The sequence below is a fragment of the Miniopterus natalensis genome, chromosome 13 (assembly GCF_054644295.1).
Source record: "Miniopterus natalensis isolate mMinNat1 chromosome 13, mMinNat1.hap1, whole genome shotgun sequence".
NCBI lineage: Eukaryota > Metazoa > Chordata > Mammalia > Chiroptera > Miniopteridae > Miniopterus > Miniopterus natalensis.
In genome coordinates this window covers 54,096,283-54,123,031 of record NC_142093.1, presented here as the reverse complement: position 1 = coordinate 54,123,031, position 26,749 = coordinate 54,096,283, and the positions used below count along the sequence as shown (strand labels likewise).

Genomic DNA, 26,749 nt, shown 5'->3' with positions numbered 1-26,749 from the left:
TGACACTTCCCTTGCCTGAATCCACTCCCAGTGCTGGCTTTTTTCATCTTTCAGATGACGACAACTCATGTCACCTCCCCAGAGAAGACTACCCTGACCATCCTCTGTAAAAGAATAGTCCTGTCCTTCACCTAGCCAGTTACTCTATATCACATTTCCCACTTTTTAAACCTTTTGTTGTTGTTATGTAGTCTGTTCCTCATATTAGAATATGAGAGCTGGCACATTACCTGTCTCATTCATTATTGAGTTATACACTACTATGTGTGTTTGTGCCTAGCACACTGTAGGCACTTAGTAAATATTTGTCATTTGAATGACTAGCTAACACTGTTTAGTTGACCCAGGACCTTCCCATGTGGGCGTGACCTGGGGCTGGGCTTGGTATTTGAGAGGTTGTCTGGGACCTAGATTCATCTTTTAAGGGTTGGAATAGGGAAATCTTTTGAGGCTCTGTTTTCTTGCCTATCCCACAACTTCATGAAGGACTGCTATCATTTCATTTCCAGTATGTCATAGAAATTATTCCAAATGCATGTATTTGTAGTAAATCAAATATGTAGCTAAATCAGATATAGAAAACACATGTGTGTTCTTTTTAAAGGGTGTTGAGATTTTTCTCTTCTTAGACTCACCAGTTTTCCCTAGATCAGTCAGTCATAACTTATAATAAAAATGTTAGTTATAAAAGCAACTCAAATTGCTTTCTTTTCCTACTTGAAACAGGTATTTGGTGTTGGAGTTCCAAATCCTTATCGATTGAGGCCATTCCTTGGGGCCAGAGTCCCTGTGAATAGCAGTTTCTCACCTATAATAAACATACATAACCCTCACAGTGAGCCTTTGCAGGTGAGTTTATGATGGTGATTCTAAATGAACTTCTTTTTGGTGGAAATTAATGCTTAGCTTAAAATCTCAGTTTGTTACAGTTTTCAAGACTTCGTAATAATGGGGTTTTAAAGATGCGTCGAAGAGAGGTATTCTTTTAATGCATCTTGCTGTGGTCTAAATTTTGAATGTCAGCAGTCTAGATATTGAAGTTTTTGAACCATTTTTAAAACAATTATGGCTTCTCTGGTATTACAGTTTAGGCAGCTCTGCATTTAATTTAAGAAGAGTTTTCAGCTGTATAAGGCTTCTACTTTCCTTGCATGTAAGCTCTTTCTGGTCTAATATAAATTTTAAAAACATAGTTTGTACCTATTTCTGATAATAATATTTTGGTGATGGCAGCCTGGAAACTGAAGTCCAAGGGGAGGGTAATAAAAAATCATGATTAAAAGCAAATTTATTTATTTTTTAAATCTAACTCATCTTACCCAACTTTTAGTAGTAATTGTATTCAAATTTGAAATCCCTCCTCACTGGTTCCTTGTCTCTTCCACAGTGGGTGTGGCTGGTGTGGCTCCTTCAGATATTTTCCAAAACCCTCACCCACATTCCTAGTGACTTCCAACTACGTGACATTTGCTGCCGCTATAGCTTATCTAGGTCTATTGTCTGTGTTGGAAGGAGATGTGGTTACTTTCCAGAACGGTTCGTAATACCTACACCCAGAGCCCCCAGAGTTCGTTAGGACCAACACTGCAGGACTTACAGTATCTTGAAAATGATTACAGATGGAGGGAAATACTGTCTATTGTGATAAGCTACCGAGCTGTGGCTACCAGAATGGTTTTTATCATCCTAGAACCCCATGGTAGACGGTTTCATAAACAGTGAAAGGGGAATGAGGAAGACGGGGTGAGATTCTCAGAGCCTGAACTGTGACACGCTTCTGCTGAAGTAGCAAGAAGGCAGAGTTCCTCCCCAACACTGGGCTGACACTGGGTGAAGATAGCTACTAATAAAAGTACTCTGCCCAAATTTTAACTTTTTTCAATTTATCTTTATTGCTAAAAGTATTACAGATGTCCCCCTTTTTTTAGCTAGGTATCTTTATCACAATAGAGGGAAAAGCTTGTGTCCTGCTTGTGCAGTTGAAAGAGTTTCCTCTTCATCACCATCACTCTGTCATTTCTCTCCTTTTGCTCCTTTCGGTAAAGGTGTATTTTCCCTTCAGAAACCTCATAAATTCTTGCTACTTTCTTGTTTTGACTATTTTTAGTCAAAGACATTTAAAAAAAAAACACGTCAGACCCCCTGTCATGATGAGTTGGCATGCTGCTGTGGCAGCGATAGACATAGCTCGGGGTGCCCTCTGTGTGGCGGCTGAGCGCAGACTCGGGCCACTTCCAGCTGGAAGGACGCAGCTCTCGCCTCAGCAGCCAGTGGCCAACCTACGGTGGTTTAAGTGGCCTTAGAGTCTGCGCCTTTTCTCCTCAGCCTTCGAGTCATCGGGCTATCAGAACAGTTATCTCTCTGAATTCAATACTGATTTTTTTTTCTTTTGTTCATCTAGTCTTTTTCTAGTCATAACATTTTAATTCAAAAAGATTTAGCACAGTAGACTTTTCACTACACACAGGAGAGCAAATGGAAAACCAAAGTTACTTTCTTAAAACCGATGTAGATTATCTGGAAAGCATTGTTTTTGAGGGAAATACTTTTTATCCAAGTCCCTATTTGATAGGCTTTTTAAAAGATTGATATATAATTGACATATAACATTATATTCGTTTTAGTTGTACAACATAATAATGACTCCATATTTGTATATATTGTGAAATGGTCACCACAGTAAGTCTAGTTAACATCCATCACCACACTTAGTTACAATTCTTTTTTCTTGTGACAAGAACTTTTAAGATCCACTCTTAGCAACTTTCAAATATGCAAAACAGTATTATTAACTATAGTCACCATACTGTACCTTACATTCCCAGGACTTGCTTATTTTATAACTGGAACTCTGTATGAAACGCACCTTAACCTGATAATCTTATAATATGTTATACTCTCATTAGTCCTGTCCTTAAATTTAAGAAAATATTGTAAGCAAGAAATTCCATCTGATTTTTTTTCATTATACAATACACGCACATGAGTATGTTCTCCCTGGGGAAAATGTTAATTCAAACAAGTATGAAGCAAAAGTCCCCTCGAACTTCTTCCTTCCAATCCAGCACTGTCCACTGGAACTTCCTGGGATGATGAAGTTCTGTACCTGCTTTGTATAGTACAGTAGCCACGAGCTGCACATGGCTATTAAGCACTTGAATTTGTGCCTAGGATGGCTGAGGAACTGAACATTTTATTTCAACTAATTTAAACTTAAGTAACCAAATGTAGCAGGTAACTATTAGCACATCTCTAATCCCATGCCCTCCTGTAGAAACTACTCATATGATCTTGGTGTGTGTTTTGTCAGTCCTTTTTCTGTGCATTTGCATGCATGTGTGTGGGCACACAAAAAATAAACATTCTTTGTGGGAATTTTAAAAATAAGTTATACTGTGTATATATTGTTGGATTTCTTTTTTTCTTAGACTTTGTTAAATTAGGATAAGTAGCACTGGAGTAAAAATCAAGAATGTCACATACCTACTTTTAATGTAATCTTTCCTTTGATTTTATAATTTAACCTTTTTCTGTTTCCTTATTTATTTCCCTTAGTTATTTAGTCTAACTTCCAATCTTCTGTTTCCATTATTATGCTTATTTCCTTAGTACCTTGGGAAGGTTAAATGAAATAATATGTGATGTTTTCTGTTTTTTCAGAAAAAGTTCCATAGCTATCCCATCAGTTAAGCTGCTATTACTATTAATACAATCCTTACTTTAAGGGAACACTGTTTGAAGAAATTGGAAGACAAGTAATCATACTCAGAAAAAATCCTAGCTCACTAGTCTTTGCTCAGTGCATTTCTTTAACAGCACCACACGCACCAAAAGCCTTTTACGCCTGTACGAAAGTAGCACTTTTCCTGTTTTGTCCATTTTTATGTACCCCTGGAGGACTGTTGTAACAAAACAACTGAGGTATCCACCCATTCGCTTATTCACCCCTGATTTGCATTTAATTAAATACTGCGCAGGGAAGTGGGGGATCTGAGAGGGAGCACCGGGAGATTAAGAAATACACAGAGACATATAAGACAGTTAAGCTGGGGCCAGGTGGGACACTGCCCTGGATAGAAAGACAGTGACCCCAAGCAAGCTCAGTGGCCTTATTATATACATCAAGGTAACAATTCTTCATGGCAACTGCAGGTAACTGAAAGGGACAAAAACAATCCCTTGGCAAGGCTTCTCAGTATATACTGCTTTGCTGCACCCAGAACATCTTGGGGGTTTTCTGTTGTTACACTCTGCACCCACTGTACACGGAAGCTGGCCCCTGACCGCTGTTTGGCTGATCATGTATCCTAGCCTTTGGCAGGACATGTAGCACACAAGCATAGTTTTGCTCAAGCCAGCGTATCAGCCTACACAATGGGCAGGGGAACCTGTATCCAGGCACAGCTTTGCCTCTGCCCCAGACAAGGTCCCTCAGGGTTTCCAGGGCACAGCCTTGCTCCTGCCCGGGTCCCAGCCAGCCTCCAGGTTCAGCCGCTCTCCACAAAATATATTATTTCTTATTAGGAGATAGGTTTACCTACCATTAAAGGAAAGTGTCCTGCCATAGGACCTATTCTCTTCCTAGGTCTTTACAAAGAGAAAGGAAGGCAGACATCCATACACAGACTTAGAAATGCAGCGTTCATAGCAGCTTTATCTGTAATCACCGAAAACTGGAAATGACTCAGATGTCCATCATTAGGTGATTGGATCAAAAATTATTGCATAGCCACAAAATCAAAAAGAAATGACCTATAAATACAGGCAGCTTGGTCGATTTCAGAATCGTTACATTGAATAAAAGCAGCCAGACACAAGAATACAGACTTGTGATTTCATTTATATAAAACTCTATAAAATACAAATGAATCGAGTGGCTGAGAGCAGCAACTCATTGGTTACCTGGGGATGGGAGGTGGGCAGAGAGGGACAGGTGGATTGCCAAGGGGTGAGGAAACTGTGGGAGATGGGTGTGTTTCATATCTTAATTGCAGCAGTAGCTTTACACTGTATACATATGTCAGAATTTGTCATCTTGTATACTTTAAGTATAGTTTATCGAACATCATACCTCATTAAAACTATTTTAGGCGTAGCCGGGCATGGCTCAGCAGTTGAGCATCAACCTAGGATCCAGGCGATTGGGGTTCGATTCCCAGTCAGGGCACATGCCCGGGTTGTGGGCTCGATCAGTGACTCTCTCATCACTGATGTTTCTCTCTCTCTCTCCTCTCCTTTCCTCTCTCTGAAATCAATAAAGACATATTTTTTAAAAAGAGAAAACTATTTTAAAAAATCATGAGTATAGCCCAGCTGGTGTGACTCTGTGGTTGAGCATTGACTCATGAACCAAGAAATCCCTGGTTTGATTCTCCGGCAGGGCACATGCCCAAGTTTCAGGCTCAATCCCCGGTAGGGGGTGTGCAGGAAGCAGCTGATTGATACCTCTCTCTTATCAATGTTTCTCTCTCTTTCTGTCTCTCTGCCTTCCCCTCTCTAAAATCAATAAAAACTTTAAAAAAAAAAAAAAAATCATGAGTACAGGTAGAAGCCACAGAGGCATTAACAGCACCTGTGATTTTGCCACCAATAGAAACAAAATATTTTCATACTGCATTAAAATTGTTGTATATGTCTCAGAATAATACACTCTTCACTGTTTCACAATTATAGTAGCTGTTAGGTTCGCTGCTGGATCTTGTTATAAATGTGTGAATAAAGAAGCACTTGTGTTACTATAAGAATTCGTATTTCTATAATTTGATAATTTTCATAAACCAAGTGTCCTATGGATGGATTTTCTAAAATTCAGTGTTTGAGACAACTACACTGTTTCACAGTTTAATATTTCAAAGTCAACTTGTTTTTGTTAAAAATACCACCGTTGCTTACACATATGGGGCACTGACTGGTGATATGACATGATACCCTACATTTATATCTATAAATGTTTTTAAGTCTTTTCTGATAAACAGGTTATCAAACTTATTTCTATATAACAGGAAATCACATACATTGAGGATATGACTTTGAACTTAACTGTCATGGCTCTTCTGTTGCAGGTTGTAGAAATGTACTCTAGTGGAGGAGATCTTCACTTAGAACTTCCAACAGGTCAACAAGGAGGTACCAGGAAATTGTGGGTGAGTGCCAGCATATTTTCCTCTCACATATGGTCACATGAAACCAATTATTTTCTTAAATACACCAGAAAAGACTTAACTCCTTATCACCTGAAAAAATATGGGTGACTTTTTCTTAATTGTTGTCTTAATATTAAATTTATATCAAATATATTTGAAAATTGGATGAGAGAGTGAGAGAAAAGTAGTAATTTTTGGAAAGAACAATAAACAAAATTGGTTGGATCTTTAATCCACTTTATCAGAATTATATTGGTAAAATCTCTGAATGTAATCATTCATAATTTGCTTTAAGATTTAAAAAATCTTAGAGTGGGAAGGATCCATTCGATTTTTGAAGGTAGAGAATTGAGCGTTCAGACTTACTCTCTATAGAAGAGATGGCATTTGCAAAGGGAACATAGTCAAGCCCTTGTGATGACTTGGAAATTTTTAAATTCTTAGGTGGTATATGTCCACCTTTAGTATTGTTGAATATTTAACAGTAGTTTGTGACAGTGCATAGACAACCACTTTTCCTTAGAGAATACTACTAAATATTAACCAAGTTAATGAATACATAGTAACTACCTTACTTGCAAAGGTTCCTGCCATAGGAGAGTTTGGGGTTTTATTTTTTTAATGTCATCTATCATGCTTTTATCAAAGAGGGAAAAGACGTAGATAAATGCAGCTTTTGTACCAAGGGCACTCACATTGTTGAAGACACACTTACTGTACCACTACGAATAAGCTCTGAAGATCAGTGTTTCTTTATGAATTGCTGTTACACACACACCTATTGATTGTCTTCTGACCAGTCTCAACCAGGGAAAGGGATGTGCAGGGCCTTTCTAGGACTTAAACATTTAGAAACAAATTTGTCAGTGATTGGCTAACTGCTAAGATACAGAAACACCTGTCAGGTGGAAATACGTAATAGATGGTCCATTTCTGTCCTTTCACAAAAATGTTTTACCTTGTAACTATGTTATTATTTGAAAAGCCTTTTGGGAGAAATAGTGTATAAAATAATGCTTCAGAAAATTAACTATAAGCTGTTAAATTTGTATATTTAGATAGAAGAACTAAGAATTTACTATGAAATAAAATTGGTATCTAATAAACAAACATGAGAGAATTCAGGTTTCTAAGTAGTTAAGAACTATAATGAATGGTAACAGAGATGACATAATATTTTAATACTCCCAGTGAGTACAAGAAAAAACATAGTGACTCTTACTCCTACAAAGCTAAAAGAAAAAAATCAATTGGCCTTGACCTCACCCCCAGCCCATTTCAGTACATGAGAAAACACGGAGACCAAGCCAGCTCCCAGAGATGGATTAATTGGGTGAGTGCGTGGTCTCTCTGTAGGGACCCCAGGAGGGTTCCAGTCACCTCCTTCCTACTTTAAAATTAAAAAGTTGAGAGTAAAAGTGATGAAGAACAGTAAAATCTAAAACACAAGGATTTCCTAAAACAGGCCAGAAGGTGTGTGCAGAGAAATTCTGGTCTTCCCATGGAAGCGAGGTTATTTTAAAGCCAGGAAAAGAATTATACTTCCAAAAAAAGCCTGTTTCTCTGTTGGCTAGAGAATTTCAGGGCTGAATTATATACCTAAGTACCACCAATACACTGAAGAACAGCTGATTTTGTAGATGAATTCTACCTTTTAATGGGGATTTTTCAAGTCACAATGCACATTTTTCACATTTTAACATCCTCCGGAATTGCAATGTGTTTTATAGTCAGTGGAATATATTTAATTGTCAGTGTATTTTTTCTTAGAAGGTATATAGAATAATTATGCATCTTTTGGTCGATGTCATCTTATTCAATAAACCGGTGGCTTCGCAGCATTACAAAAAGTGTGCTACATTATGGTCTTTAACTTGTCAGGAAATTCCTCCTTATGAAACCAAGGGAGTGATGAGAGCCAGTTTTTCCTCCAGAGAAGCAGATAACCACACAGCCTTCATAAGAATAAAGACTAATGCTTCGGACAGCACAGAGTTCATTATTCTTCCTGTTGAGGTTGAAGTTACCACAGGTTAGTGGAAAACAGAAGGCACTGCAAGTTTGTTTTCACTGCATCTGACTCTGTCAAAGTGAAATATAATTGTTTATTTTTCTTCTTTCCAAGCTCCTGGAATTTATTCCTCAACAGAAATGTTAGATTTTGGTACACTGCGAACACAAGGTAAGAAAAGAGACAATGTCTTTATGGGTCTTTAAAAAAGAAACCTGTTCAGTACTAAATGGTTCCACTCTAACTTCTTTAATTCAGCATTGAAAGTTTCTTTTAGTGGGTTATATGATCTTGTAAAAATTTATTTGGGGGACCTGAGAACCCTTGCAGTTTATACCCCATTGATCTGAGGGACACCATTGCTTATCAGATGGCAAAGCAAGGCCCTGGAATAACTTCAGGAAGGTCTTCTAATTGGAATTTGAGGCACAAAGTAGTTTCCCAGTGTTGTAGTCCAGTTCCTCACCTACTTCTTGATTTTTGTTTAGATATTGATTATTCAATTACATTATATTGGCATGATGTTAAAAATTTGTCCCAGATGATCAGAGAAAGAATTCAAATTCTTAAATTAAAAACAATCAAGTTAAGAATTTATTAAGGAAAAAGTAAGAGTGTAGTTGACCATTGAATAACATGGGTTTAACCGTCAGTGGTCTATTTATATGCAGATTTTTTCAATAAATATACAGTTGTCCCTCTGTATCCCAGATTTTGCTTTCGAGATTCAACCAACCAAGCATCAAAAATGGTATTATCAGTCTGTGAGTGGGAATCTGGATTCGGAGGGCCGACTGCATTTTCCTGAGCCTTTTTATATAAGGAACTTGAGCTTCCAAAGATTTTGGTATCTGCTGGATGTCTTAGAACCAATCCCCCTCAGATACCGAGAGAGTGTAGTTAAGTTTTGGGAGAGTCAAAAGTTTTATGTGGATTTTCAACTACATGGGGATCAGTATCCCTAATCCTTGCCTTGCTCAAGGGTCAACTGTACTTATAATTTGGGATGCCTGTGGGCCATATGTAATTAAAATTTGCTTGTTTGAGATTAAAGACCCATTTTTAAATATTAGATTCAGTTCTAATATGATAATTTCACATTACACATTTTTAATTTGCTTCATTCTGCTTTGCTAGAAAACTATAAGTTTTAATGTCAGTTTCACTAAAAATTTGTTTTGTTTGGTCTGGTGGGTTAGGTGGGGGCAGTTCTTATAATACATTGTCCATATGAGTAAGGTGATTCCTACCCAGAGTTTCCTTTTATTAATGTGATGGCCATTTTGTTTCACATTCTAGAATAGATTGAATCTTATATTTAATAAGATAAAGATTCTAACTTGCTATAAAACACACCTTTATAAGAAATATTTCTTTTCCTCGATTTTAACAGATCTACCAAAAGTTTTAAATCTTCATTTATTAAATTCAGGAACAAAAGATGTACCAATAACAGTAAGTTTTTACTTAACTTTTTCCTAATTTATATATTCTTTGTTTTTAAACTTATGACAAAATTAAAAATAATTAAACTCTTACTCTAAAGGAATTTTGTTTTGTGGTGACCTGGTGACACCTTTGCTCTAAGTGTGATGTGAAAAACCTGTTCTGTCTTAACCACCAAATTTTGAGAATGAGAAAGGAAAGTAGGTGATCTTCTCCAAGTTAAGTTTGAACCGAGTTCATGAGGTTCCTATTTAGACAGAATCATATACAAGGCCTGTGGCATGTGCAAAGAAAAACAGGATTCCATCAGGTTTGGTTGTTAGACTTAATGTGGGTAAGTAAAAAGAGGAAAAAATTTCAGATGTGTTGGCAAGAGAAATCATGAAGAATTATGGTAGGTAAGAGTAGAATGCTGTTAACATTGGTATTGGTCATAGGTATTCCTTCTAACTGGCAGCTGTTGTAGTTACCCTGGATAGTATACTATAAACTAGGGTCCTCACTTCCCTCACACATATATACAGAACAGATGACTTCTGCCTCATAGTGGAATTGGGGTGCCATTAGTTGGTTTTAGGCAAAAAAAGATAGATAGGAATATTCCTATTTTGCGTTAGCCACACAACCGCGCCTCCTAGTGAGGCCCGAAGATTCCTTCATAGGGAATAACAGGAAAGGAGGGCAGCAGGTTTTTATTATGACCTGTGCTGGCGTCAGAGACCTGAATTCAGAGAACTGATGAAATGAGGTGGAACACGTGGGCTTGAGACTGAGGGACTTCTGCCCATCCACGGCCAAGCCCAGAGTTGACCACCAGATGGTGGACTAGAAACCAGAGAAAGGAGAGCATACAAACCCCAAATGAGGCAGCGAGAGGTTGTCACCCCAGGTAACCACATTTTAATGCACAGTGACTCACTAGTAGGATCATAGTATAGGCGGTGTCCTACTCTCTGATCTTGTATCTCCCTGTTAGGTGGAAGAATTGAGCGGGGTTAGGGAAGTGGGGTCTGGTAGAGAGCTGCTCTTACGTGCACAGGGGCTGAAACTACTCCACTTGGGGTTCCTGCCCATCCAGTGTTAGGCAGCTGAGAGAGGCCTGTGATGCCATGGGCTGTGTGTACTGCCGTGCTCCTCAGGGGTCTTCAAGGGCTCAGGACCTTCCCACAGATGTCCTGACCACCCTAATGCCATTGAAACAAAAACTCCATAGCAGTAAGCAGCGGCACTATGTCTCTTGTTATTGTTATCTTCATAAATAGTAACCTTAGTGTATATATTTCTATATACTTGCTTTCAAAAATATATTCATTTTTTTATTTAGTGATTTTTTAATTCAATCTTTTGATTATCATCAAAATCTCTATAGAAGGAAACTATCAGTAATGACCTTTTACAGACATAAGGAAATACAGCAGCATTTCTGTTGTACAGTTTCTTTGTAATTCCTAGTTACAGCAGTAATTAATATCTTTCTAAAAAATACATAATGCTGATTGTTACTAATATATTGAGGAGATAATGACTGGTTTTGGTTCTTTATGTTGAAATTTCCACAAGTCTTTAGAAAAATGAGCAAAATAAGAACAATATAAATATTTATAAAAATATGTGTGTGTATGTTTAAAAAGTTAAAAATACCCTTTCTGGAGGACTATTCTGCAATAATGTGCTTGTTTCTTTGTTTGACAATAAAATAGATGTTACTTTATGAATAAAGGGAGTAGATAGGGGTTTTTTTATAGAGTGAGTTGGGAAGTGTTTCCTCTTCTATTTTTGGCAAGAGTTTATGAAGGTTTGGTGTTAATTCTTCTTTAAATGTTTGGTAGAATTCACCAGGGAAGCCATCTAGACCCAGGCTTTTCTTTTTGGGAAGTTTTAAAATTACTAATTCAATCTCTTTATTTGCTGTAGGTGTATTCATATATTCTTTTTCTTCTTGAATCAGTTCTAGTGCTTATGTCTTTCTAGGAATTTTTCATTTTATCTGAGTTATCTAATTTGTTGGCATACCATTGTTTAGAGTGTTTTCTTTTAATATTTTTTCTTTCCCTGTTAAGTAGGTAATAATGTCCTGTCTTTCATTCTTGACTTTAGTCATTTGAGTCTTCTCTTTATTTAAAAAAAAAATTGGTCAATCTAGCTAAAGGTTTGTTAATTTTATTGATCCTTTCAAAGAACCAAAATTTAGTTTTGTTAATTATTCTTTTTTTTTTTTCTTTCTTTCTTTTTTTAAAAATATATCTTTATTGATTTCAGAGAGAGGCAAGGAGGGGGAGAGACAGAGATAGAAACATCAATGATGAGAGAGTCATTGATCAGCTGCAGGCCGCAACCCAGGCATGTGCCCTGAGCAGAAATCGAACCCCGATCGCCTGGATCCCAGGTCGACGCTCAACCGCTGAGCCACACCCGGCCGGGCAGTTCTCTTAATTTTTCTATTATTTTTCTTTGATATTAAAATGTCGTTTATTTTATGAATAAGAGTAATAGAATAGTAGGAGATTCTCCTTCCCCCACCACCAACAACCTCACATTTGCAAAATAAAAGTTAGGAAATCTCTGTTAGACTTCCCTCCACAAGCATAAACACATACGCATTCTACATTTTGCCAGTCATCAGTGAAATGCGAAGGCCTGCCTAGGAATCACTGCTGTATGTTAACATTTTTGAATCTTTCTCTTACACAGAACTTTTGTTCAAAATTTTATAGCTTAGTATATACCATAATTCCCCATGTGATGGAATGTAATTCCTTCTGCTAGATTTGTCCCAGCTGCTTTGGCCATAACTTAACTTTCTCTGAACTTGCTGATGCTGGATTTCTTCTTTAGCCTGTTGTTTACATGGAGCACATTTACCCCACACATGGTAATGTAGCCACACTCCCTTCCCAATCCTTCCCTTCTCATGTGCTCAGGTTACTGACCTCCAAAGAGGAGCACTGTGAAGCACAACTTTCTGGTAGCATCCGAGATTCCTCCTCAGCTGTGGATGGCAGTGTGTCTACCGGTGGACCACCCTGCCGTTGCCTCTATTTGAGATGTGGGATCATTTTTATTGTTAGCGTGTTCTGCATGCTCTTTGTCTGTTACTGGTTTCTTCAGTGTCTGGGAGGCCATTGCACAGAGCAGGGTTGGAGTGGGAACTTTAACTTTCGTGCTTGCTGGACAGACATTAGGCCTGCAATCACTTCTCCAAATATGAAGGTTTAGTGATTTGATGGGAAAGTGCCTTTACATAGCCCCAACAGTCTGGTCCAACTTTTTACATACAGTGAATGGACCACCACAAATGTCTTTTTCAGTAAATATTTCCCAGAAAAATCAAATTAGCAATTAAGCCTAAGAATGTAAATGAAAAAAAGTAGTGTTCAGCCCATTTATGATGGAATTAAATAGGCCTATGTACCCCCTTTTCTCTTTTATTTGCTTTCCCTATGGGTCAGGCACCACGCGAGGTTCTTTACAGATTGCCTTATTCAGTACAACAGCTCTGTAAGGCGCACGGGTTTTCCAAATAGTGAAAATGAATCAGGGCCTTTTTAATCCTGACCTGAGGATATGTTTTTCATTGATTTTTAGAGAGAGGGATCAGGAGAGACAAAGAAATATCAGTGTGAGAGAGAAACATTGATCGGTTGCCTCCTGTGTACACCCCAGGGGATTCAACCCCCAACATAGGTAAGTGCCCTGACCGGGAATTGAACCCGAAATCTTCTGGTGTTCAGGACGACACTCCAGCCAACTGAGCCACCTGGCCAGGGCAGAGTCAGAGCATTTTTAAAGTGGCTTATTAAACTATAAAAACTCAAAAGTTACATGAAAGTATATTAAGTATATAATGACATGTAAATCTATATAAATATATCATTTTAATTTCAAATTGGTGTTGCTATTAAAGACCTTTCGCTCTATGTGTACATCTGTGTATCTCATCTATATCTATGTATGTATTTTTTCTAATATCCAAAGCCTATACCCAGCCACTGTTTTTGGTAGTTTTGTTTTATTTCCTCATTCATTTATCCCTTCATTCAATAAATATTTTATGAACATCAATCATGCCACCTCCTGTGCTGAGTACTGAGAATACAGCAGCGAATCAGACAGCCAAAGTTATACAGCATCATTGTAAGTCAAGCCCAGTTCTAACAAAGAAATAAACAATTACATGTATGAGAGCAAGGGGGGTGATTTAGATAGGGTTGTCGCTGAGGAGCTGATGTTTGCCGTTGTCACTGAGGACCAAAAAGTAGGCACCCATAAGAAAAATTGGTAGACAAGTGTTCCCAGCACAAGTAGTGACAAGTGCAAGGGCATGAGGCAGGAACAGCTTTGGATGTCATGGGAGACACAGAGAGGTTAAATGTAAAAGATGAGGGCAGGAGAGTCACACAGGACTGCTAAGGCTCTGTGACATGTTTAGATTTTATTATAAGTGCAATGAGAAATTACAGAATTTGAAGCATTTATGTGTTGTAAAAGGTCACTGTACCTACCCTGTAGAGAATGAACCACAAAAAATTAGAACTCTTCTGCAGTGGTCCACTTGAGATGGTGGTAACTTAGACTTCTCCCCTTACCAGCCAGGGGATGATCCCATGAGTTTTTTGAGAGCTTCCTGAGGCTTTTCCTGTACTTTTCTGCGTAATAAGCCAGACTCTGAGATTGATGCATTTTAGAAGAGTCTCTGCCTTCTTCCATTTCACAAATATATTGTTTTCAGGATGGGCTAGGCAGTGTTAGAAGCTGGAGGACTTTTTGTGTGTGTGTGTTTTAATTTTTTTTTTAATATATCTTTATTGATTTCAGAGAGAGGAAGGGAGGGAGAGGGGGAGGGGGAGAAAGAGAAACATCAGTGATGAGAGAGTCATTGATCGGCTGCCTCCTGCACGCCCCTGCTGGGGATCGAGCCCGCAACCAGGGAATGTGCCCTGGCCGGGAATCAAACCACGATCTCCTGGATCCTACGTCAATGCTCAACCACTAAGCCACGCCTGGCCAGATTGGAGGGGTTTTTTTTAATTCCCCGTCAGGGAATTCAGTCTCTTCATCTTTGTAGATAAAGGACTATTAAAGCAAGCAACTCCAAATACAAGTTCTCCACTTGTTAATGGGCAAGATGCACAGGGTCACGCCTTCCTGATATTGATTGTCTACAATGCAACTTTGAGCATATTTAGAAAACATTTATGAAATGTTAATGTTATAAAATATGGAGTAAGTTTGCTTGAGATGTTCTAAGAGGAACAGTTGCCTGAAGGTTCCTTGCCAATTTAATTGATGAGTAAGAGTCACAGATGTACTTATTCATTTTACCAATATCAACTTGATATGGGCCTTAGCAAATTTGTGCAACTATTGTATACAATTGTTAGATACTAGAAGGTCATTTTCTTGCTTGCTCAGATATTGTTGTAAATTTCAGAAAGTCCTGGGCCCTTGAGTCTCACTTGAGAATTGAGTATGAGTGTCTGGGGAAATACTGGAACTCTATTTAGAACATGTGGGAGGCTGCCTTTCCTGGGAATCTTGCCACATTTTTCCACTTCTTGATTGTCTTTAAGCAGCAGCTAGTGACTGATACTAAAACTGATGTTAGTATAAATAGGCTTATTACAAATTAATAATTACATATTATTTTTTATTTAAAGCCACCAGAATAATCCAGCTATTTCAGTGTTTTTAGTGTTTTTGTTTGTTTCCTTGGAAAATGGGTTTTAACTGATTCAGAGGTTTTTTGAATGGTAATAAGTGAGCAGTTGAGATCATTTATATAAAACGTCAATTATTTGTTTACTATTAGTGCAACATACTTTAAGGTAATAATATCGAGTATAAAATTTTCTCTGGTAAGGGAAATCTTTAAAGTGGTGTTTCATATAGAAAAACATTTTTTTGAACTACCCTAAGCTCTTGCTATTCACAGTGACTATATTTTAATAATGTCATCATGTAGCTATTTCCCACATGGTGCTCTGCAGGCTGATAACACTCAAAAATGTTGTAGCTGTTTAGTGCCATGTATGGTCTCTAAACATGCTTGAAACGATCAGGGTCCCCTGCTAGCAGGTCAGAGAATTTGGAGCCATGTCTGTGAAAGTCCTCCACAAAACTTTATAAGCTTGTCTCTGACAGTCTTGACCTCAGGATAAAAGTGGCTAATTTGAAAACAAATTAATAGAGTCAGAATTAATAGAATAGCAAAATTAATAGAATCAAAAAATTTTGTAGCTAGATGGACTCTTAGAAAATATCTAACCCAATCCCCTAGGATTTTACAGGAGGAAAAAGTCAGCCCCAGAGTGGATGGGCAGCTTACCTCAAGCTCCCACTTGTAAACTGGTCTCTTTGGGATTGTCACATGTGCTTCTGTACTGCTTCCCTTTCCTTCGGAAGAAATACTAAAATAGTAGGGCGTTGTAATAGAACCAAATGGAATGTTATCCAGTTATAGTTTATCTTACAGTTCAAACTGCTTTGAACACACACCCTTCAAGGAATGAAGAGATTCGTACTTTAAGTGGTTGCTAATTACAGCAAGCTTATTGATAATAAGTATATTGATATGAGCAGATCATCTCCCAGCCTCACTGAGAGACTGCATAGCAAATTAGGAGTTGTCAAAGAGAAAAGGGAGGAAACAGAGTGAAATTGTGAGAGAGCCTAAGGCCAAATGCTAAGGTGTGAAGATTTCAGGCACAGAAACTAGCAGAGCCACCCATAGGGCCATGGTTCCAGGCCCAGTAGAGACCTGGTGATGGCTGAGTACTGACCAGCAATGGGATGAAGATGCTCTGCCTGCAGGTAGTAGAAAGCAATGTGTGTAGTCCTTATGTAAATACATGATTGGGCAGAGGGTGTCAGATGAAGAAGGGCCCTGGATCAAGTCGGGACCCTGCTTTCCAATTCTGCCTCTTGATGCCTCGCTATTGAAACCACTCAGTTTTACGCGGTTCTTCTCTTCGCCTGTAAACAGGGAAGGAGGTTGGGATCTTTAGAGTTCCTCCCAATGAAAAGTGTTTTGTGTCAGTGAGGATCATCAGTTAAAAAGTCATTGCACCTGTAAAGAAGGATCTTGTACCCTTTGGGACAGTATGATTGGACCTGGAGAAAATTATGCTAAGTGAAATAAGCCAGGCAGCGAAAGACAAATATCACATGATCTCGCTTATATATGGAATCTAAAGAACTTAATAAACTGATGAACAGAATAGATTCAGTGACATGGAAGCATAGATTGGACTGACGAATGTCAGAGGGATGGAGGAGGGCAGGTGGGTGGAAGGGGAGAGATTAACCAAAGAATTTAAATAATGACCAGGACATAGTAAGTCTTCATTTTTTTAAAAAAATATATCTTTATTGATTTCAGAGGAAAGGAGAGGGGGAGAGAGAGAGAAACATCAATGATGAGAAAGTCATTGATTGAGCCCACAACCGGGACATGTGCCCTGACCAGGAATCGAACCCCGATCGCCTGGATCCTAGGTCAATGCTCAACCGCTGAGCCATGCCTGGCAGGGCTAACCAAAGAATTTATATGCACAACCCAAGGACACAGACGATGGTGGGGAGAGGGACTGGGGAGGAGGATGGGATGGGGTAGAATGGGTCATTGGGGAGGAAAGGGGACATTTGTAATATTTTAAACAAAAATTAAATTTAAAAAGTCACTGCACTTAAAAAATGTGTTTGCTCAAAAAGTGCAGGCTTTTACTGTGGAGTATTTTTGTTTTAGGTTACTTCAGGTTTAGTTGGTGTGTGGGTTTTTTCCTAATAGAAAGGTCTTATTTATTAAGTTTAAAGAGTTCTGACCTCTTCCAAATTACACATCCCTGCAGTCTCATCACTGCTTAGTCCCACAGCTCAGAATGAAGAAAGCAGCGCCTCGCTTGCACAGTGTGCCCTAGAGAACAGAAAATACCATTAGAAATGGGCCTGTAACACTGTCTTGGCAAAGGGGCAGCAGCTCCCAAATTTGTGTTCATTGTTCATCTTCATATAGCCAAATGTTACATTTTAGTATTATGGATTCTTTAAGAGGGACTCTGTCATAAATCTATGTGTCTCCCCCTCATACATGACTCAGGCATTCATTTGAAAAATGAATACCTTATTTTTTCTGTTTTATGTACTTAGACCCAGCATACTAGTTTGTTTTTTAGATTTTTACACTTATCTATCATACATTTTTCTTCTGATCATTTTAGTTCATAAAGATATTCTAATGAAATTAATTTGACATTTTATTAGTTTGGCTTATTCCACTTAAAGGAACCATATAAAGTTAAAGTTTTAAAATTTTTATTCTGCCTCACTTTCCAGTATACTTCGCCATGTACTGTAACTGAACCATTAGACTAAAGCAATGCTATCTGTGTTTTTCTCCTTTCAGAGTGTCCGACCCACACCCCAAAACGACGCTGTTACTGTACACTTTAAACCAATTACCTTAAAAGCTTCAGAAAGCAAATATACCAAAGTTGCAAGTATTAGTTTTGATGGTAAGTATTTTTCTAATACAGTGGTCTTACTTTGGTAAACAAAAGGTCTCTATATCAACGTCTTAATATAGAAATCCAGACCATTTTTATAGTCAGATTTTATATTACTGCTTAGGTTTATTTTTCTTGTAAAACATCAAGAACTCTTATTTGGCTGTTTTATGAAAGAAAATATTATAACTTCATAAGTCTTAATTAGTATTAGCAAATACAGTAGAATTGGAATTAAATTTTTGTAGTTTGGGCTCTTCCACATATATTCCAATTATGCTTTGTCTTAATTATGAAGTCATTAATTTTTATAATTGGGTGATAATGTATTTGAATTTCAGAAATGTGTTTGAATTTGAGAGCAGAAATATTCTCTAACATTTTCATATATTGGCTTTTATAAGCAAGGCAGACAGTCCTGCCTAAGCTAAAATAATAGACTTTGTGATGGAATTATTATACTGTGTATTTTGACACTTGAAATGTTAACTCAGCCCAGACTAGGATATTTGAGTAGCATGTTCTTATTCATTTTTGCCTACTTTACTAGAATATTTTTCAAATAGTGACATAATAGCTGCTTAACTATATGTAATTAAATTTAATAAGAACTGAAACTCCAAATGGGGCTTGTGTCATCAGTGCCCATGCAAGCAAGGAGCCCGGAAGCTTAAACTTTGGCTTTATGATAAAGGCATCTCTCTGCTCACAGTCCACACTTCACAACGAAGCTCATCAGATGAGAGCGTTTGCTCACTAGTGACCTTCTACACGCGGCAGAACACTGGAACGCTCTGCACAGTGAGAGCACCGGGCTTGCTGCCTGCAAGAGGAGGGTTCTCAGGAGGGCCTGGACCAACTGCCCAAGCTGGGCGCCGCCCTCAGTCCTCACCCCAGGGGCTCAGAGAAAACTGAGGAACTCAAGATGAAACATGGGGCATATGGCCATAATCCAGCTGTCAAGTAGGATTGTAAAGGGTTTGACGCTAGTTATTTCCAAGCCTCTGATAAATTGTCTGTTGCTAAGATACCACAGTCATGACCACCAGTATCAGTATCGGCAGGTACATTCTCTTTTCTCGCCCAGAAAGAGAGTGGCCAATAATAATTCCTGATCCCTGAGAGCATTTAGGACCCACCCTCCTGATAAGTCCTAGGAATGGGGTATACATCCGGACATTGCTGTCCCTGACATGGTTTTTTTTTTTTTTTTTGGTGTGAGTTTTACAAGTTCTTTATAAATTTTGGATATTAGCCCCTTATCAGATGTATCATTGGTGAATATCTTTTTCCATTCAGTAGGTTGTCTTTTGGTTTTGTTGATGGTTTCCTTTGCTGGGCAAAAACTTTTTAGTTTGATGTAGTCCATTTGTTTATTTTTTCTTTTGTTACCCTTGTCCAAGGAGATAGATCATAAAAAATATTGCTAAGAGAAATGACAGAGGTTTTACTGCCTGTGTTTTCTTCTAGGAGTTTTATGGTTTCAAGTCTTAACATTTACGTCTTTAATCCATTTTGAATTTATTCTTGTATATGGTGTAAGAAATAAATCTAGTTCTTTTTTTTTTTTTTTTTGCATTTATCTGTGCAATTTTCCCATCACCATTTACCTTTACCCCATTGTATGTTCTTGCCTCCTTTGTCAAGTATTAATTGACCATATAGGTGTGGGTTTAATTTGGGCCTCTGTTCTGTTCCATAGATCTAAATGTCTGTTTTTATGCCAGTATTATCCTGTTTTAATTACTGTAGCCTTTTAATATAGTTTGATATTAGGTAGTATGATACCTCCAGCCTTGCTCTCTCCTTTCTCAAGGTTGCTGTGGTTATTTGGGGACTTTTGTGGTTTCATATAAACTTTTGGATTATTTGTTCTACTTCTTTGAAATACACCATTGGTATTTCGATAAGAATTGTGTGGAATCTATAGATTGCTTTGAATAATATGGAAATTTTATTATGTTAATTTTTCCTGCCCATGAGCACGGGTATATGCTTGTACTTACTTGTATCTTCTTTAGTGTCTTTGCTGTCCTTTAATTTTCTGAGTACAGGTGTTTTGCTTCCTTGGTTAAGTTTATTCCTAGGTATTTTAGTTTTTTGATGTAATTGTAAATGGGATTGTTTTCTTAGTGTCCCTTTCGGATAGTTTATTATTGGTGTATAAAAATACAACTGAGCCCTAGCTGGTTTTGCTCAGTGGTTAGAACATCGGCCCGCTGACTGAAGGATCGAGGGTTCAGTTCCAGTTAAGGGCACCTACCTTGATTGCAGGCTCGCCAGGGCACATGCAGGAGGCAGCCAGTCAATGTGTCTCTCTCACATTGATCTCTCTCTCTCTGTCTCTCCCCCTCCGTTTCACTCTCTCTATAAAAATCAATGGAAAAAATGTTCCCTGGTGAGGATTAAGTTAACTAAATAAATAAATAAAATGCAACTGATTTCTGGATATTTATTTTGTATCCTGCTACTTTACTGAATTCATTTATCGGTGCAAATAATGACAGGTTTCCTTCCTCCTTTCCAATTTGGATGCCTTTTATTTCTTCTTCTTGTCTGATCACTGTGGCTAGGACTTCAGTACTGTGTTGAATAGGAGTGTGAAAGTGGATACCCCGTCTTGTTCCCGATCTTAAGGGAAACACTTTTAGTTTTTGCCCGTTGAATATGATATTGGCTGTGAGTTTGTCATGTATGTTCTATATTAAGTTGAGGTATTATCCCTCTGTTCCCACTTTGCTGAGAGTTTTTATCATAAATGGGTGCTGGCTTTTGTCAAATGCTTTGTCTACATCTGTTGATGTGATCATATTGTTTTTATTCTTCATTTTGTTTATATTGTGTATTATGTTAATTGATTTGCAGATGTTGTCCCAGCCTTGTATCCCAAGAATAAATCCCACTTGATCATGGTGTATGATCTATTTAATATATCACTAAATTTAGATTGCTAATATTTTGTTGAGGATTTTAGCATCTGTGTTCACCAGGGATATTGGCCTATAATTTTTTTTATTTGTGGTGTCTTTATCTGGTTTTGGAGTTAGGATAATGCTGGCCTCATAAAATGAGCTTGGGAGTATTTCCTCCTCTTGAGTTTTTTGGACTAGTTTGAGAAGGATAGGTGTTAGTTCTTTGAATGTTTGGTAAAATTTACCTGTGAAGCCATCCAGTCCAGGGCTTTTGTTTGTTGGGAGTTTTTTTTATTACTGCTTCTATTTCATTAGTTGTAATCAGTCTTTTTAGATATTTTATTTCTTCTTGCTTCAGTTTTGGAAGATTGTAAGTTTCTAGGAATTTATCCATTTCTTCCTAGTTTTCCAATTTGTTGGCATATAATATTTTTATATGCCAACAAATTGGAAAAACAACAAGTTGTTTTTAATATTTTCTTACAAACCTTTGTATTTTTACGATGTCAGTTCTCTTTCATTTCTGATTTTATTTTATTTGGATCCTCTTTGTTTCTTGATGAATCTGGTTAAAGGTTTATCAGTCTTGTTTATGTTTTCAGGGAACAAGTTCTTGGTTTTATTGATCTTTCGTATTTTTTGATTCTTTCATATATTTTTGCTTTGATCTTATTTCCTTCTACTCACTTGGGGCTTTTTTCATTCTTTTTCTAATTCCTTTAGGTGTAAGGGTAGATTGTTTGAGACTTTTGTTTCTTAAGGTAGGCCTGTAATGCTATGAATTTCCCTCTTGGGACGCTTTTTACTGAGTTCCACAGATTTTGTGTTCTTGTGTTTTTATTTTCATTTTTCTCAAGGTACCTTGATTTCTTCCTTGATCTCATTGTTAACCCATTCATTGTTTAGTAACATGTTGTTTAGCCTCCATGTGTTTATTTTCAGGTTTTTTTTCTTGTGATTGGTTTCTAGTTTTATACCATTGTGGTTGGAGAAGATACTTGATGTGATTTCAGTCTTCTTGAATTTAAGACTTATTTTGTGTCCTAACATGTGGCCTATCCTAGAAAATGTTCCATGTGTACTTGAAAAGAATGTATATTCTGCTGCATTAGGGTGAAATGCTCTGAAGACACCAACTAAATCCATCTGATCTAGTGTTTCATCTAAGGCCACTGTTTCTTACTGATTTTCTGTCTGGAAGATCTATCCATTGATGTCAATGGGGTGTCAAAATCCCCTACTCTTGACTATTGCTGTCAGTCTCTCCCTTTACACCCATCAATATTTGCTTTACATATTTAGGTGCTCCTATGTTGGGTGCATAAATGTTTACAAGGGTAATATCCTCTTTTTGGATTGATCCCTTTATCATTATGTACTGTCCTTATTTGTCTCTTCTTATAGCCTTTGTTTTAAAATCTATTTTGTCTGATATAAGTATTGCTATGTAAGTGCTATATTTCTTAAAAGTGGTTTTTATTGTCATAGGACAATCCCTCCACCTTCTACCTCCCACCCCACCCCTGCCATTTCAAATCCCAACACAAAATACCATTTGGGTTGCTGTGAAAATCAACAGGAAATGTGTGTTTTATTTAACTTTTATTTTCAGCCTATAGCTGTAGAGAAGTAGCTCAAATGTAGTGTTTTTCCTCCTGAATTGTGTTCATTTGCCAATGTTTACTTGTCCCATTACAGGAAAACTAAAACATTACTTTTTTTGTATGAAAAGTGTGATATTTGATTTTAAAATACTGTAAAACTAATCTGCTTATCAACTTGAAAGCTCAGCTTTCCTTTTAAGATTTTTTTCAGTCCACACAGTCACTGTCACACGCCTCTGTAAAAAATCTTTAGAAGTAGCAGAAGGTAACAGAGATTTTCTTGTGTGTATGTTTCCTTTCAGCATCAAAGGCAAAAAAACCATCTCAGTTTTCTGGGAAAATCACTGTTAAAGCAAAAGAAAAGAGTTATTCTAAACTTGAAATACCATATCAAGCAGAAGTATTAGATGGGTGAGTTTCTCTTAAAATAAGCTTTGTAACTTTTTACTAATCAATCAGTTCTGTTTTCCTACTAACTTGTGACTTTAGCAAAAACATAGTAGCTACATTCTCATAAACTCCATGGAATTATTATTGAAAAGAACAACTTAACTATAAAAGAGAAAAGTCTTCTGTATTTTGTTTCTATTTTACTTAGAAGGAAAAGGTAAATGGGATGTTATGTTTTGGGCTTAAATGAAGTCTTAATGACTCATTAATGCAATAGAAAAAGGAATCTGAGTTTTAAACAATATTGAAGTCATTTGAACCATTTCCTTTCTGTAAATTCTTTTGTAACATGGAAGTGGTTGTGGCATGTTACTAAAGTATATTGTCACTTGAAACAAAATCATTTATATTCCTTTATAAATCCATATGCACTGTTCTAGAATTATAACTTTTTATAAATGGACGATTGTACATATAATCCATTTTCCAATTATACTGTAACCCAGCAATTTTCAACCTTTTTCGTCTCATGGCACATAAACTACTTAGTAAAATTCTGTGGCACACAAAAATATTATTATTTTTTTTATTTTTATTTTTTCAAATCTGACCAAAAAATAGGTGTAATTTTGATTCATTCACACTGGGTGGCTATTGTTGTGCTGGCTGTTGTCATTTTTTTATTTGACAATCTCAAGGAAAAGAGGTCAGTGCCCCTGACTAAATAATTAGGTATTGCATGTTTTAAAAATTCTTGCAGCACACCTGTTGAAAATCACTGCTATAACCAATGATAACTTAATATTCAACTTTGTAGGGACAAAGATGGTTATAATTTAATGATAAACATTTTTTTTTAAGTAGCTTATAACTCTTCCTGTTAATATGTTTTTGGTTTTAATTTTTTGATTACATATGATTCACTAGAAAATAGTTCTTTATATTACATGTCAATATTTTGCATTTTAAATTTTGTTTTAAATCATGTGGTCAATCACTAAAATATTTATAGCTCTAGTTCTCTAATAACAGCCCTTAGTGCTAAACATAAAATATTACTCACAACAAAAAAACTTAGATTTTAAGTTAACAAATGCAAATAAAAATTATTTATTTTATGTTTTTTGTTTTTTTCTCAAATAGTTATTTGGGATTTGATCACGCTGCAACATTGTTTCACATCCGAGACAGTCCTGCTGATCCTGTGGAAAGGCCAATTTACCTTACTAACACTTTCAGTTTTGCGATCCTCATTCATGATGTGTTGCTACCAGAGGAAGCCAAAACAATGTTTAAAGTATGTCTGGGGCCCCTCATACTTTTAACTTGATTCATCTACCCGCTAGGAGATGCTAACACATTTTTTCTCTCCCATCACTTCCTAGGTTCACAACTTCAGCAAACCGGTCTTAATTCTTCCAGGCAAATCAGGATACATTTTCACTCTGTTTTTTATGCCATCTACGTCATCCGTGCATATCGACAGCAACATTTTACTTATTACCAATGCTTCCAAATTTCATTTGCCTGTGCGGGTATATACAGGCTTTTTAGATGTAAGTATATATTACCTACCTTTGAAATTTAAGCCCCTTACCCATTTTTGTGTTTTCAGGTATCATTAGACAATCATCATTAGGCACCCTTGCATTTTGCCGTTTCCTGTGCTTTACAAGTAGATCTAATTCCTCCCTGGTCTCTAAGATAAGTGGCTTTTACCCTTCCCAGCAGCTGTCTCCCCTCATGATACAGTTGAATCGTCTAGTTACAATGTCCACTTAGATCTTCTCCACATTCTGCTTCCTCTTGATTTCACTTTTAAACTGCTATAATCATGGGGAAGCTAAAAACAAACAAAATAGGGGGGAAATCGTAATTGGGGGGAAAAATAACAGGTAATAAAGAAGAAAGGAAGGTGGCAGAGACGTGTAGTTGGAATAGTAATCGAAATAGGTTAGAATAAAGGTCTTCCTGGTACAGAAATCAGCCAGAGAAAAATCCAAGCCCAGTTTCCTTAGAGGAGTTAATAGAAGTTTATATAAGTAATAAAACTGATAGGAAAGATAAGAAAATGAGAACATGGAAATGTAGTTCTCCCAAAAGTTGACATCAGTAAGAATATGAGGGGTGGAGGCGCCTTCATATTATCCTGCCCCTTCATTAGTTTTGCTTACATGATTATGTATTTGTAGCTGCTTTTGTGGTGCATGGTGTTTACTGAAACCGAGGACTTTCTGTCTGATCTTCCAGGACTCCCTTAACTTACCCCTGCCTTTCCCTTTCTGCTGCTTTTATGTGCCTGCAGAGGAGGAAAAGCTGTTCATTAGAGGTCATGAGTGTTTTCATTTTGATTTCTCAAAGTTTTTAATTATATTTTACGTGTGTGTATACGTGTATATTTACATAAAATACAGAAACCTTAGAATATCTTAATATAGTCACTTTCTCTTGATAACTACATTTAATCTAGTTCTTTTATATCTTTCCAGTACTTTGTATTACCCCCCAAAATAGAGGAACGCTTCATAGATTTTGGTGTACTGAGTGCTACAGAAGCAAGTAATATTTTATTTGCAATTATAAACAGTAATCCAATTGAGGTAAAAACTGTTTTCATTCTAAATCACATTTAAGGATTTTATTCTAGTGCTGCAATAATCACTTCCATATCTTTCTCTTTTTTAAGTTGGCTATAAAAAGTTGGCACATCATAGGAGATGGCTTATCAATAGAACTCGTAGCTACTGAAAGAGGCAATAGAACGACAATAATTTCCAGCCTTCCAGAGTTAGAAAAATCCTCTTTATCAGACCAGTCATCAGTAAGTAAACCTTCTGATTGTTTCCTTAAACATAGATGTATGTCTAAAAGACTTGCAATGTCACATATTTCAACTCCTATTTTCATGAGATGCACAATAGCAGTGGTTATTTGGTATTGAAAGGACTTTGTATGTCATCTACTTCAAGCCCCTCCCTGTATGATGAGGGCACTTGAAATCCAAAGGAGTTCTACCTTGTCATAGAAAGTTCTATAACAAGCAAAATTTAAATTATCCTTCTATAATACAAGCGTCATTACAGGAGATGGTATCATAGGTACTAAGTTAACCCTGTGTTCATTGAATTTACTGGACAAAAGAGATAACCCTGCACGTCATAGAAAGCACGTAGAAAGTGCTTTCTATGATACAGTAGTATTTCTGGTCAATTTTCTGCACTGATTAGAAGAATTCAATGAAGCGAACAGTGTTCAATCCCTGCCCCATGTATTTTTTTCTGTCTTATAAATATGGACAGCTGCTTATAAAAACGAAAAATGAGAAACAGCGTAGGTATCAGCCTAAGCCCTGCCCACTGCTGAGAAGGGAACTTGGAGTTTACACCTACTCAGGACAGAATTAGGATCCCCTCTCATGAGACGAACCATAACTGACCGCATCTGCAGGTTAGGGTAGAACCTCTTGCAGCGGTTTTACAAAGGAAAAGCAGATGTCCTAACTCAGAGATTGACGACAGATACACTTCCGTGGAATGCCATAGATTATAAAAGCTGATTTAAAAACAGGTTGCGCTGGAAGGATCCCTCAAAACTGTTTTTTGGAGGGCATTTTGGCAATATATACCACTCATAGGAATTCTTTCCTAAGAAGCAACTTAAGAGCCAAAAGCTGTGAGAAGGAAGATGTTTATAATAGCGTTATTAATGATCTCGAGGAATGGGACAGCCAGGTGCGTAAAGG

General features: G+C 37.1%; 1 protein-coding gene across 2 annotated transcripts in view; it reads left to right on the top strand.

Annotated features, from left to right (window-relative positions):
- The window catches only part of TMEM131 (transmembrane protein 131), a 181,348-nt gene that overhangs the window by 97,799 nt on the left and 56,800 nt on the right, over positions 1–26,749 (top strand). For both annotated transcript variants that reach the window (XM_087823705.1, XM_087823706.1), the window contains exons 7-17: positions 727–849; positions 6,063–6,143; positions 8,025–8,175; positions 8,269–8,325; positions 9,548–9,609; positions 18,002–18,110; positions 22,920–23,028; positions 24,151–24,304; positions 24,393–24,563; positions 25,497–25,607; positions 25,694–25,828. In XM_087823705.1, coding sequence (XP_087679831.1) covers positions 727–849; positions 6,063–6,143; positions 8,025–8,175; positions 8,269–8,325; positions 9,548–9,609; positions 18,002–18,110; positions 22,920–23,028; positions 24,151–24,304; positions 24,393–24,563; positions 25,497–25,607; positions 25,694–25,828 — 1,263 coding nt within the window. The remainder of the gene's footprint in view (positions 1–726; positions 850–6,062; positions 6,144–8,024; positions 8,176–8,268; positions 8,326–9,547; positions 9,610–18,001; positions 18,111–22,919; positions 23,029–24,150; positions 24,305–24,392; positions 24,564–25,496; positions 25,608–25,693; positions 25,829–26,749) is intronic.